At 39.1% G+C, this 14,257-nt stretch overlaps 1 protein-coding gene across 7 annotated transcripts in view; it reads right to left on the reverse strand.

Annotated features, from left to right (window-relative positions):
- The window catches only part of LOC131689196 (kazrin), a 372,509-nt gene that overhangs the window by 147,689 nt on the left and 210,563 nt on the right, over positions 1–14,257 (reverse strand). For 5 of the 7 annotated variants that reach the window (XM_058974119.1, XM_058974117.1, XM_058974122.1 and 2 more), the window contains exons 4-9: positions 1,864–2,389; positions 1,591–1,809; positions 1,056–1,529; positions 843–983; positions 699–786; positions 56–634 (exon numbers count right to left, since the gene is read on the reverse strand). In XM_058974119.1, coding sequence (XP_058830102.1) covers positions 56–634; positions 699–786; positions 843–983; positions 1,056–1,529; positions 1,591–1,809; positions 1,864–2,389 — 2,027 coding nt within the window. The remainder of the gene's footprint in view (positions 1–55; positions 635–698; positions 787–842; positions 984–1,055; positions 1,530–1,590; positions 1,810–1,863; positions 2,390–14,257) is intronic. The other 2 variants (XM_058974118.1, XM_058974124.1) reach the window with 1 other exon arrangement.

Consider the following 14,257-nt stretch of genomic DNA (forward strand, 5'->3'; position numbering starts at 1 on the left):
ATTTTAAAACAATCAAACATTGATCATCCTCCGTCACGATCCTCCGTATACTCACGTATGACCCAGCTGCCCAATAGTAGGATATCTAACCAGTTCCGGTCGCCGCTGCTCCTCAATCGCTAACCGCAACTTCTTCCTATGCATAGGATGACTAGTCCCGAGTCCACTTTCCAGCTCGGCATCACTCAGTTCCAGCAGTACCTTGCCACTTTTGACGTTCTCGGCACAGCGTGAACTATATTGAGGCATTCCTAGGGCAACCTCCAGCCAAGCCAGCACCTGGGAAGCTCTCCAGCGTTCCATCGGCATCGAGGAAGCTTCCCGCAGTAGGCGTAACTTCTCCGCATAACCTTCCTCCGTCAGTGGACTCCACTGGAAGTCGACGGCTTCCGTTTCCGCTACCGTGTTGCTCTTGTTGCGATTCCTACTCCGGGCAAACACTCGCGATATACTTCCCCAGGTGCCACCACGGCCAGAACGGCCCGTTAGGCTTACGCCCCCGGTGGCACCACCTCCAGTCTTTGATGATGATGATTGTGATGATTGAGATTGTGCCTGTTGTTGCAGTCTTCTGGAAAAAGTCTGATTCTCGTTCTCGACCGGTGATCCCAGCTGTTCCACCGAGCGGAAGGAACTGCAAAATCAAGATAATATTCCATTGATTAAACCTTCGAATGTGAAAATCGGGAATGCCTTACTTCGCCAGCGCAGCGTTGTCGACAGATCGCGAATAGGCTCCAGCATTCAATGGAGACAGCGTTGGACTACGCTCTTTTGGTGTTCCATCTGGAAGAAGCAACATTCCTTAAACTAATTCAACTAACTTTAAACCAATTACTCACATTGATACATATTGTGATGACTAGACACCAGCGATACACTATCCGAGTCTACCTGTATGCAGGGTCCGTTCTCGCAGGGACCGTCGCTCAAGTTCAGATCGCCAGCCGCACTCTCCCGATCGCTGCTTCCTGCAATTAGTTCTGATGAGTGAGCACGACGTGCCGTTAACTATAGGACTCTCACTACTGGCTCTAACATGTTTCGGGACTTACCTCTGACACCGGAATCAGCACTGCACGAACCGCGATCACCCGGTGTTCCGCTGATATTCGAATATCCCCCGGCAGTAGTTTGAGTATGAGTCATTAAACCTGACGGTGGAGTTAGCGGGGCTGCCGATACCAAACTTTCCTGGTCCGACATACAACCGGACAGCTGTCGACGTGCTTCCTGTAGCTGATCTTGGGTTCGCTGTAGCTGGATATCCCTAGCATTCAACTGGGCTGCTAGAGCGATCGATCGTTCCGCTTCGTCGCGTGCATGCTTCAGCAGAGACCATCGTTCTCGCTCGCGTTCCGAGTTCTGCTTCGCACTAGAACTCTCCGATTCCCGTATTCGTTGCTCGAAGTTACGTATAAAGTTTCTTAGTTCCTGTTCCTTATCCTGCAGTGAAGCGCAAAGTTGTTTAACCTGCACCAACAGATCATTTTTGTCCGAACGAAGCTTCTTGCGTTCAAGTTTGAGACCTAGAGTGAAAAAAAAACAATTAAATCGAATAGTAACCCTAAAAGTGGTTATCGATTTTACTCTGAATCAATTCCTTCGATATCCGTAGTTCGTTTTCAAGTTTTTCCAATCGACCACTACTGTCATCGGTCGAGTGAGCATCGAAACTGTTACTGTCCGACAACAGATCAATTCCACCAACGGCTCCATCCGGGGAGTTTGCCAGTAACTTTTTCAGTCGAGTGATTTCCGCCGTTAGGCGTTCATTTTCCAATCGAATTTTGGTTGTTTGGGGAGATTCTGCAAAATGAAGTAGGCTTAGAATAACTCAAAATCCATCAAACAAATACCCACCTAAATCCAAAACCCCGTTCTTAAACAGGTTATCTCCCACCAGATTATCGCCGGTACTGCTTCGGTCACTCTGTGTAGGCGAAATTTGCTGCTGCTGACCGGAGTTCAATTTGGTGCTAATATGACCACCCGTACCGCCGTCCCCACCAGGAGGACTACCACCACTTCCGGAGGAACCAACGCGAGTCAGTTCACTGCTACCGCCGCCGCCGCCACCACCGCCACCGCTGCCGCTATCGTTGGATGGTGTTCTCGTGGCTCCATTTTCATGATTAGTGCTACTACTGCTGGTCGTGTTGGTGGTCGAGCTTGAAGCTCCACCTGCGGCAATGTTAGAGTCACTGCTGCTGCCATTGTTGTTGCTGTTGTTACTGCTGCTGTGCATGAATGACGAGGCCGGCGCTGACGTGGGTGTTCCGGTTGATTCGAATGGTTTCGATATTGGTTTAGCGTTGTCCAGCGAAAGGATGGGTCGGAAGGGTCTAACGCCGGCTCCCTTATCTGTGGTGTCCAGTGAGCGGGTTTTCTGAAAGTGAAGCATAAAATAATAGCGAAATGAGCTATCGCAAGCTGCATTGGGCGGGTGTTTTGATGGATCGGTATTTCTATCGATTGGAGTAATGCTTTGAATTGAAACAAAAGAATGTGCGTACTTTTGCTGGCTGCTTCGAGCTGTCATCCGTGAGTAGTTGATTCACTTCAAAACATTACTAAACCTGTGATGTTGTGGTTAGAAACTAATTTAAGGTATTTTGTAGATCCTATTAAAATCGAACGGATCTAACACATAACAAAACGTACTGAAAGTTCTAGGTACGAAACAGTCGCATTGGCCACAAACGGCTGAAACTATTCCACCATTATGCAATGAATCGAGATAGTTAAAGTTAATATATCAAAAGCCTGTTTACAGGTAAGAAAGTTTTATTTATAAGAAGTGTTTTAGATGTAACACGCCTTTCAAGGAGCCTGATTTTCGAAGAGCGCGGGAATGCTATTTTGAAATGCGTTCAGTGCGCCACTACACCATAGTATGTTTTGACTTCTAGGTTTTCTCTCCTCCAATGCACAGTGGGAAAAAGTGAACCCAAAACGCAACTTATTTGTAAAAGGCTGGATAACGTTTACCAGAAAAGGTTTTTTATGTAAAAAGGTCTGAAAAATTGAGTACTAGTATTTACAACGACCGCACCCTTTGTTTCCCCTTTTTATTTGAGTTCATTTACAAAACTGAATATATAACTTGGAAGAAAGTTAAATACAGCTGACCAAAATTAGTATTGCTTATATAAAAAAGTCCAGAGAATCGCTTGGAGATAATTAGAATAATCTCAACAAACGTATATACTGCCCATAATCGCGAGTCAGTCCCATCAGTCTATCTTCTGATCTTGCACAAAGCAGAAGCTAGAAAAAATCGCTACGCTATTTCAGGCTATAGGCACCAGCGAATAATGCCAGCTTTTGTTCTATATCCGTGCACAAACAAATTATATCGTTGCCTCCGGCTGCGGAGTGAAATGAGTTTGCCAAATGAAACAGAAAGTGGAACAGTTAGTTAAGGTTAAAATGGAGCTTAATCTCGCTGAAGTTACGTACATTCAGTTGCACCACGTTAAAAACTGTGTTTTGGTTACGTTTAGAAGGTTAGCACAGGCAGAGAACTTCATTGCAAAGAACAACATACAACACGAGGTCGAATTTATTAACACCAGAATCAAGATCCCCGTGCATATGGAAAGCGACATGATGGAAGTGCGTACCCATGATTTGGCGTCGCGCACTAGGGAAGATTACATCAAACGAATCATGTCGCAATATGGAGAACTAGAATCTATTACGAATGACACTTGGAGAAATTTTTTCACCGGCATTCCCAACGGCGTTCGTATTGTGAGGATGCGAGTGACCAAACCAATACCTTCCTACATGACTATCGAATGCAAATCACCGAAGGATGGCGTAAGCTATAAGCAAACAATGCTAAGCACATATCCCGGGCAGACCCCAACATGCCAATTCTGTAACCATACAGCCCACTACGGAAAAACATGCACCGAAGCAACTACACGGTGTGTTTGGTAGAACAATTTTATTAGAAAAAAAATCGGCATTGCTAAAACTTCAGCCTGTGACAGAGTGGGCTTTTCTCTTTCATTTGAAAGTAGAATTAAAATTTTCTGTCGGGGGCTCCAGAACAACTTTTTATTTTGAAGTTTTTTTGTTCGAAAACTTAGGTTTTTCAATGAAACTGGTTCACATTTTTGCCCTTAGGTAGTACTTTAGACATTCAAATATTACCGAAATTGAGAATCTGATGGACAATTTCATTGTGTACAACTTTATAGAAAACTACATTGCGAACTAAAATCGCCAGAGAAAGCTATTAAATTTTTATCAAAGTTTCTAGATTCGCACGGGGCCTTTATTCCAAAAACATTTTTATTTGGAAAAAAATGGATTGCCTTATTTTAAAAGTGTGCTCAGAAGAACCTGAATGCTAACAAAGTCTCACCTTTAAGCGTAAAAAACATAATTCCAGATTCCACCGTTTTATGCGCACCAATGATATTTTGGGAACTTGGAAGTATTTAACATTATCATATTGACATAGCACCAATTGGTGAATTCTAGGTGAACCTACACATTTACTCCTACAAAATTAATATAATAGCATTACACAGAAAATTCTTAGCACATCCATAGCCTCCAATACCATACGCCTGTATCACACACAATAACACCATTTGCGGCAGTTTTTTAAATAATATTGTTAACGACAAAAGCTGCGCCAAGTACCTCAAAATCAAAAGCCAGCACCATCATTGAGGAAGTTTACACTCGTGACCTGTGAGAGCAAGAAGCAAGGAAGAAATCAGTTGTTCGCGAACATGAAGGCAGCAACTACGATGATGACACGGAAGTGTACGAGATAGGTACGGACGACCCCTAAGACGCAGTTGGTGAGGAGAAAATATTTTCCCGTCTTGGTTTTTGAAAGAAATGTCACAATAAACTCTTATTTTTTTCAAGTAGTTGAGTCTTCGTTGATTTAGTTCGAGAATTTACTTCACTCTCCGATTTGTGTTAAACTCATAAACACAAGATAAATAAACACATATTGAGCTTGAGCTTGAACATGTGCGACCACCCCTGGCTGCTATTCCGTTATTGATCGGGACTAGCTGAAATTGCATGGAGAATCAATAGATGATAATGCCTGGAAATAACAAATCATTCTTCAATGAAAACTCCTGGTAATCCCAAACTGCTTATTGATTAATAGCAGCATCAGTTAGGCACGAAGCTAGATCGTTGTTAGTTCAACATTTGCTTTTACTAGAGACCGTATATACTACTGCACACTCCACATATTTCTTTATTATTAGTAAGGATCGGGATTAGAAATTGTGCTGGAATTCGCGCGCAAAAATAGATTTTGGGAGTCCCTGCGCGCCCGGCCACCAGGCTCATTAGGTGCCTAAAATACTTTTTATGACTGTCGAAGATCGAGGAATATAGTTCATTCAAATATTATTGTTACAGAAGACAAGCTAGCAAAAACAAAAGAACTAAACAATTTCGAAGAAAAATGAGAAAATATGAAATTAAGAGAAAATATGAAATAATTTTGAGCGGCCTATAATAAGCATAAATTGTACTGAAAACGCGCGCGTGCTCTAGTATTAAACTAACTACTAGTCAAAGAAGAAGCAGGTTTCTCACGAATAGATACATAAATTGATCAAAACCAATTTAATTTAATTTAGTATGAATAATTAGAAAGTTTAAAAGATGCAGTAAGTGAAGCATATAGCGTAGACTGCCCAGAAAAAAGATGAATTTTTGAAAAAGCCCACCCCTGAGTCGATTCCTAGTCCCACCAGGAGTACTTGCACCAAATTTGAAACAAATCGGACAAGTCTAAGTACCGGACCAACGTGCCTGAAGTTTGTATGGGATTTTTCAACAATTTACATGGAGAAAACTCATTAGTTCGTATTTTCGTCACTAGGTGGCACTATATGCATCGTATTATCACTGTAAGTGAAAATAAAAAAGATAATTGTCTACAACTTTGTCGAAGACTGCTAGTAAATCCGGCTTTGTTGAACGAAGTTATTAAACTTTTAACGAAGTGATGTCTGAGTCAGTTTTGCATGGGGCCTAGCAGTGCATGGTTGTGTATCAGTACTCGAGTCCCGCGAATTATACATTTTTGTGAAATAAGGATTAGATTTAGCGGAATAGTATGCTCATAAGAATTGTAGTAAATAATACGAGTTAGGTTTTGGTTAGAAAATTTTAGTTCCACCTGTGATCGCATAGAGGGCGCCACCCCTAACTTTTCATAGAAGAGAGATAGAGTATCAAGATGTTCGGAAGAAATACTCAAAAATGCCTGTTCTACAACTTTGTAGAAGACACCAAGTTTCTATCTCTCTTCGTTGAAAAGTTAGTGTTGGCGCCTTCAATGCGGTAACATGTGGAACTAAAATTTTCTAATCAAAGCATGACTCATATTATTTACCATAATTCTTCTGAACGTACCATTGAGCTAAACCTGACGATTATTTAAAAAAAAATTTTAGTTTGTGTGAATCGAGTACTGATACACAACCATGCACTGCTGACTCAGACATCACTTCGTTAAAAGTTTAATAACTTCGTTCAACAAAGCCGGATTTACTAGCAGTCTTCGACAATGTTGTAGACAGTTAAATTATCTTTTTTATTTTCACTTGCTGTGATAATACGATGCATACAGTGCCACCTAGCGGCGAAAATGCGCGCTAGTGGGTTTTCTCCATGTAAATTGTCGAAAAATCCCATACAAACTTCAGGCATGTTGGTCCGGTAGTTAGACTTGTCCGATTTGCTTCAAATTTGGTGCAAGTACTCCTGGTGGGACTAGGAATCGACTCAGAGGTGGACCGATAGGGGTCATTTTTTTGCTGTCACTCTAATATAGCGTCCTGTTTTTTTTCGCTTTTAGCGTCATGGATCAATTCCCGGCAGGCCAGTAGCCAGGATTTTATTTCGGGAGAGGCTTAAAAATGAATGCATAAATGTATTAATTCTGATAACTTGAGATAATCACTGGAAACTGAATGTAATTATGAAAAGTTCTTAGTGCAAACAGTTCCAACACTAAGAAAATAGAAAAACCTAAACATATGATATCTGTTACAAGAAAGGCAATAATGCATCGAATTGAATTTGATTATTAATATTGGTTTACAAGTTATCATTTTCTCTAGTTACAAAAATGAATATTCGAGAGTTCAAAGTATTAAGGGTGATTGAAAATGCAACGTATTCTAGACTACACGTTTACAAGGTGTAGAAAACGCTAACGTCAAGGTTATCCTCATCGATAGGAATATATTAGTGTGAAATCCAAGTTTAGCGCTGCAAAGAATGTCTGAACAAAGTGAATGTCGAAATTTGCTTTGAATTTTCTGATCAGGCAGGCGATTTGTAGATGCGGACAATAAGCTCAACTCCTATTTTCATGGCCAGGCGTCTTGCTACTATTACTAGTTCTATGACTTCACCCGAAGCCTGCGTTAACTCAACTTTATGGAATTTTCCATTTGATTGATACTGATCCTGTCGTAATCATAAAAATCCTGAGCAAAACGCATGATTTTTGTTTGAGTCTCGTGGGGAATGGATTAAAGAGTATCTTCGACAATATTATCATACCACTGAGAATAACTATTTATTTATCTATTTAAGTATTGTAGATTCTTTCACAGATCCGAATTTTTTTTATAAAAATGATACTTTTTATATCATTAGACTTATAAATTGGAAATACTATCAATAACTGGCTGATTTTTCTTGTTTGGAAGATTTTATTAATCCCTGAAACTATGGTAGAAGTCATAATGTAAAGTGTATGCAAAAAACTACTGATTTCACTACAAAGCAAGAATAAGAACCTTAGAACTATTGATTTTCAGCAATCTTGCAGAACAGTTTGGACTTGATCCCTAGATTAAGCAAATATTATATGTGAACATTTGAAGGTTTTATTTCGGAATTCATGGGTTTTGGAAGAATGCAATACATATTTCAATGATTTAATCTACTCATGGAATTTACTCTACTGCGGGAAACTGCTCAATAATTTCAGCATGCTTCTGATACATGGAAGAGAACACATCGCACTTTGCCGAAGAGCCTTTCTTTGGCTTTCTTCCAGAGTTGTCTGTTTTAAATTACAGCAAATTATTCGTTTTCCGTGATACTTTTGCAAAACTTTTGTCAATTCTTTAAACAAATATGTTGACACTAATTTGCTCAGTAATTGGCTTGTTTTTGAATAAAAATAATTAGCTTTAGATTTTTTTTACAATCATCCTCAAGTTGTAAAGCATGTCTAATTATAGTTTTGTTTTACCACTATTTGGGAAATAGTCGTTGTATTGAAACCGAAATGAGAAGATCAGAGAGCAATTCCGAAAGCACTCGTGTTGAGTGTATAGAAAAGTTAGAAGAGGTGCTCTTGAGTCGGTTTCGTTTGGTTGATTCTTTTTTTCTCTCTGATTTAAGATTACCTCTCTCGTTTTATTCCAAGACGAGTGAAAACAGAACGAAAGACTTTCACATACTGAAGACATGATATCGAAACATTTATCCCATAAAGTATTATATAATATAGATTCAACCAGTCGCAACATTTTAGTCGCTCGTGATTGCCTATTGATGTCTGTTTGCTGTATTGTCACGTCATTTTCAAGCTTACATTGATATCACACCTGATTTCTTCCTTGCTTCTTGCCCTCACGAGTGTAAACTTCCTCAATGATGGTACTGGTTGTAGATTTTGTGGTACTTGATGCAGATTTTGCCGTTGTCAATATTACCTGAGCTGTTGCCACAAATTTTACAAATGTTTATATTCAGCGGTTTCTAAGCAGGGTAGACCGTAATGTGCCGTTTTTCACAGAACTGGCACGTATTAATTTGACCTTGATATGTGTAAAGAATTCTCTGTGTAACGGAATTGTCGCACTATTTGAAATACCGGGAAGTAATTCCCATCCTACACGCGCCGTTCGGAAAGGATACCATTTCTCCCAAATGTGACATGAATCTGCAAGTAAACGGTGTCCGATCTTGTAGCGAACATTGATTTTCTCATCATGATCGATGAGGATCTCAATCTTAGCATTGTCACACACACAACCATGTGTTTTAAGCTGTTCGAAATGAATGGCTCCGTCTGAGCTAATTTGTTGAGCGCTGTGAACGCTGAATACCTGACATGGTAGAACTCGATGAAGGCGGTCTCCGAAAATCTAACCACAATTTACACTTTCAGGAAATGTTCCATATTATGAATGCTCAGTCCTATGCGAGTTATCATTAATTTTAAATGTACCGTATTTGCCCGGAACACCCCTTCTTGCTTCTGCTACTCACTCATCTCGACAGATTACTACAGCAAGAACAATAGTAACAGTTTATTTTGTTCTTCAGACAAGGCACACAATATAAAAGTAACAATTTTCATCGCTCGCTTCACACCGACCCGAACAAAAGCATAAAGCACAATTATTTCATGACCATTGTCTTTGGTTATTGCAAATAGCCTTCTTCAACTATTTCTTGATAATGTGTTCAAACCATATAAGTTACAAATTTTGTTAAAAATCGCTGAAAAACGCATTTTTTAAATTATTTTCTTGCTACGCGCGTGATTCCTGGTTTCTGCCGTCGGAGGTCTGTCCTCTTATGCCACGCGCGCACGTTTTTTTATATTACTAAAGCACGACTGGAGACAATAAGATAGAAAAGAAACTAATTTACTAATTTAAACAACAATGTGCAGAAACAGGAAAATGCTGAAGATCCAAGAAATAATGAAGGGACTCCTGGTTTTGGCAAAATTAATAATATAGTGCACGTACTAATTATTTTTTGGCAATTAATATTATACTGCATATACTGCTCCATGGCATATGAAAGTACTCAATATAATAAGGGAAGTTATTGCAATAAACATGATTTAACATGCTGCAAATTGGTAACTGGTTTTCGACCCTTCTCGGGAGTTGTCAATTCTCAACCCTCATACATAATTCAATAGTCATCATTACACTCAGTCAAGACCATGCGTATTCCCCACGCACATTTAATACCCTGTTGATTAATTCCCTAGTTGGTCAAACAAACACTAACCAAACAAAGAAATTAGTTTACTCAGTCCAAAGTAACATGCAACAAAATATGTGCAATTTTAAAAGTAATAAAATGAAGACTACCACTTATTTACAATAAAAATAGATAGACAAAAAACAGTTGCATAACCAAGGTGGCTCATTTTCAAAGATAGCACTGTGATCCCTTACAAAAATAGGTAATAAGGAACGCGGACGAAAACAGCTGACCAAAACCTAAAAAACACATATTTTTTGGAAACACGGTCACGTGCAACAATTACTGATCTGGTAATCACGCTACCCAACAGACGACCGAAGCTCACTCTGTCTCGCCATACAATCCCCCAGCAACGGAAAAGCTTTTGTCTGTGTCTAGTGCACCACTACATCAAACGAATTAAACTTTACGGCACTAATTCCGGATTCATTCCATGCTAACTTCCATCCTTTTCGTTTTTCGGGAACTGATCCTTTTATTTCGCAGTTCGTGCCAACGAGCGACAAGCTAATTAATGCTAATTTCTTTCGACTTGTAGGGTAATTACTTTCGACCGAGATCGTATCGAGTGGCTCGCGAACCGGAGCGTTAAGTGATGCGTGAAGTGGCGGCGATAAAGGTAGAGCTTTCGTGTAGGTAAAGCAGTAGTGCTTTGAGTACAAGGTAGAACAATCAGAACATGGTTCGTGGAGCCGGTTCGAAAAAATAAATAAATTAGGAACAGATAATAGCTAATAGAAAATAGAGGAAAGATAATAAATATTTACGAGATAAGAAATAAATTTTTTTGAGGGTGCACACCTAGAAAAATAGTGTAAATTTACGTCTCCTGACCCTGACATATACGAGCATCAAAAATGACTTAGTTTTAAGTTTGATTTTAATTTTACATGACGTTTAATTTCGCAAATCATGTAATTTTACTCCACATACAGCGTTTGTTCTGAATGGTAGGAAGTGTAATTTTATGTAATTGCGCATGTAAAGCATATGTTTCATGTAAAATTAAACGAAGCACGGTAATGTTCCATCATTTCGTAAATTACGGTTCGTTGAATTGTGTCATGTTTGCAATTACGTCAACGATAAAATTCAGATTTTTTTGGTGTGTGCCTCATATGTGACGCGTAAACTCTTTTTATGAGAGTTGTAAACTATCAAATCATTTTGAGTAGAATCGGTGCTATTATTTTACATACAGGTGCATATTGAAGACAAAAATTACAACCAACAATTTTATTCTTAGTGATACATTGTCAGTTGAGCTATCCGGATGTGTAAAAAAATCAGAAATAATGGTATTTACTTCCATTATCAGATGTACCACTAGACTGCATCCTTGTTTTAATCGTAGATAGCTCGTTAGCAACTCATTTTGTCTAACCGCATTTCCTGAGATAGCTAGAAAGTATCAAGCCATCGTAACTATCATCTAACACGCCTCTTCTCTTCTGAGCAAGCCTCGGAAGATGTGACTATCGCAGTAAATGTACAGTAACCAGGGTCCCGGCTGATTTTACAGTTCGTTCAATTGATGAAATTTGCATATAAATTAAATCGTCTCAATGTCACTGCACCGATCCACCTTCTCTAGTCTAATCTCTAGTGACGCAGTGATTTACTTCAACCATTTCTCACAATTTTCAACGAAGGGGTGGTCAACTTGTGTATATACGTGATCGGTTCTGTATCCCCTCTTGGATACATCCATCATCGGATCGAACTGATGGATGAAGAAGCCGGGTACTGGAAAAGTGATAACCGTTCCATTCGTCAGAAGACTACTTTTGATGTTTTCGCATTTCATGAATAAGAATGTGATTTATTTTGGTTTTTGAGTAATGGCTGGACTTTGTACAAGCAATTGCACGAAGCCGGTTTTTTCTTAGAAAATAGTTTATCACAATGATTTGTCGAGTTGATCGACTAGAAAATTTTCAAAACGGAGTCAATTTCCGGCTCCTTTGATAAATGCCAGAGCTTACTCCTGCTACACTCGTTTATTACATTGCAGAGAACGTGCAGATGGTACATCGTTGCAGTTCTACTCCGACGAATGTCTTTTGAAAGGACATAGGGGAAGACAGACACCCCGAGTAAAATGGACACCTTCAGAGATTTGGTATAAAGCATCCTTTCAATATATTTGGTCTAATACAGTTCAGTTACTAAAAGTACACAAACCCTACTGATAACTGTCAAAAATATTAACAAAAGCAATGCAAAAGGGACTAAACATGCTCGCAGATTTAATTTTTTGCCCATGTTAATCAAGGTTTTGTCGATTTCATGGACAAATTTTTTCATTAATTTATCTTGGATTTATCCGGCTGAAAAATCTTTATAAAATTGTAATTAACACTAAATAAGTCTAAATATTAGTGACAAACTATCCTATTCTGTTATCAGAGTGCTTTTATCTTCCCTAATGGTTGCAAATGGTTGTAATAACATTTTCATTTTTTCGAAAAAAAAAATGGTGGATCTGCGTGGGTTTCGGATAGTAGCATTCCTCTAATTTTATTAGGGGCCACTTTCTCCATCTTCGAAAGATCTCTTTGAAGTGCTAGAGCTGTACAGAAATGGTTTAAATTTACTTGAATTTTGGATTTTTATGAATCTCGAATGAGGCCGGTCGTCCAAAAAGCTGTATATTTTGTTGGTGTGATACCATAACAGTACAGTTTATCCGACTATTGATACAGTCGTGTAAATCAAACCGATATTGCGCGTCCCAAAAATATGTAAATCAACGTATGGTGCCATGAATCATCTCTCCTAGCAGGAGTTTCCGTTTTGAATCCCACGTGAAATTCCACGTGAAAATCCGCATGAAACTCCACGTTTAATTCCGCGTAAAATTCCACGTGGAATTCCACTTGAATTTTCACGTGGAATTCCACGCAAAATTTCGAGTGAAATTCCAACTGAAACTCTACGTGAAATCCCGCGTAAAATTCCACTGAAATTCCGTGTTAACTTACACGTAACATTCAATGCAAGATCCCGCGCATAATTTCACGAAAAATTCCACGCGCAGGCCCACTTGAAACTCCGCTTGAAATTCCGCGCGAAATTTCACGCGAAATACCGCTTGAAATTCCACGTGAGACTCCACATGAAAACTCGCTCAAAATTCCGCGTGAAATTTAGCGTAAAATTCTGCGAGAAATTATAAGTGAGACCTTGTAAATTTTCACTAAAACTTTATGTGATATACCGCGTTAAATACCACGTGAAATTACGCGCGAGATGCTTCGTGAAATTCTATGTCAGGTGAAATTTGACCTTAATTTACATGTGTAATCCTGCATGAAATACCACTTGAAATTCCAGATGAAATTTCACTTGAAATATCGCGTAAAATTCCTCGTGAAACTCTACGTCAAAATTCACGTGAAATGCCAAGAGAAATCCTGCTTGAATTTCACGAGGTTTTTCATATGAAATTCCATGTGAAATTTCCCGAAAAATGTTATATGAAATTTATTATGGAATTTGAAGTGGAATTTCATGCGGAACTTGACCTGGAATTTCTCGTGGAATTTCACGTAAAATTCCACTGAACTTTCACGCAAAATCATATGTAAAATTGAACATAAAATTCCATGCCAAATTCCCTAAGAAACTCAACGTAAAATTCCACGTGGAATTGACGTTCCGCTTGAAATTTCACGTGAATTTCCGCCTGAAATCCCATTTGAAATTCCACGTGAAAATCCGCCTAAAATTCCACTCGGAATTTCGCGTGAAATTCTACGTGAAATTCCACGTCAAATTACGCGTGAAATTTCACATGAAATTCCAGACGAAGTTCCGCGTCAAATTTGGCGTCGAATTTCTCGAGAAATTTTACGTGGAATTCAACGTCAAATCCTACGTGGAGCTCTGCGTGTAATTCTACGTGATATTCCAGGTAAAAATCCGCGTGATATTCTACGTGAAATTCCGGGTGGAATTTCACTTCAAATTCCGAATGAAATTCTTCGTGAACTTCCTCGTGAAAATCAGCGTTAACTTCAGCGTGAAATTCCGTGTGAAATCACCTGTGAAATTCTTGAAATTACAAGCAAATTCCACGTGAAATTTCTTTGAATTTTAAGTCGAATTTAACGCTGAATAGCATGCGGAATTTATCGCGAAATTTCACGTGACATTTTGTGCGAAATTCCACATGTAATTGAAGTTTTTCACGAAATTTCACGTGAATTTCCACCTGAAA

This window comes from Topomyia yanbarensis, chromosome 3 (assembly GCF_030247195.1).
Source record: "Topomyia yanbarensis strain Yona2022 chromosome 3, ASM3024719v1, whole genome shotgun sequence".
Lineage (NCBI taxonomy): Eukaryota > Metazoa > Arthropoda > Insecta > Diptera > Culicidae > Topomyia > Topomyia yanbarensis.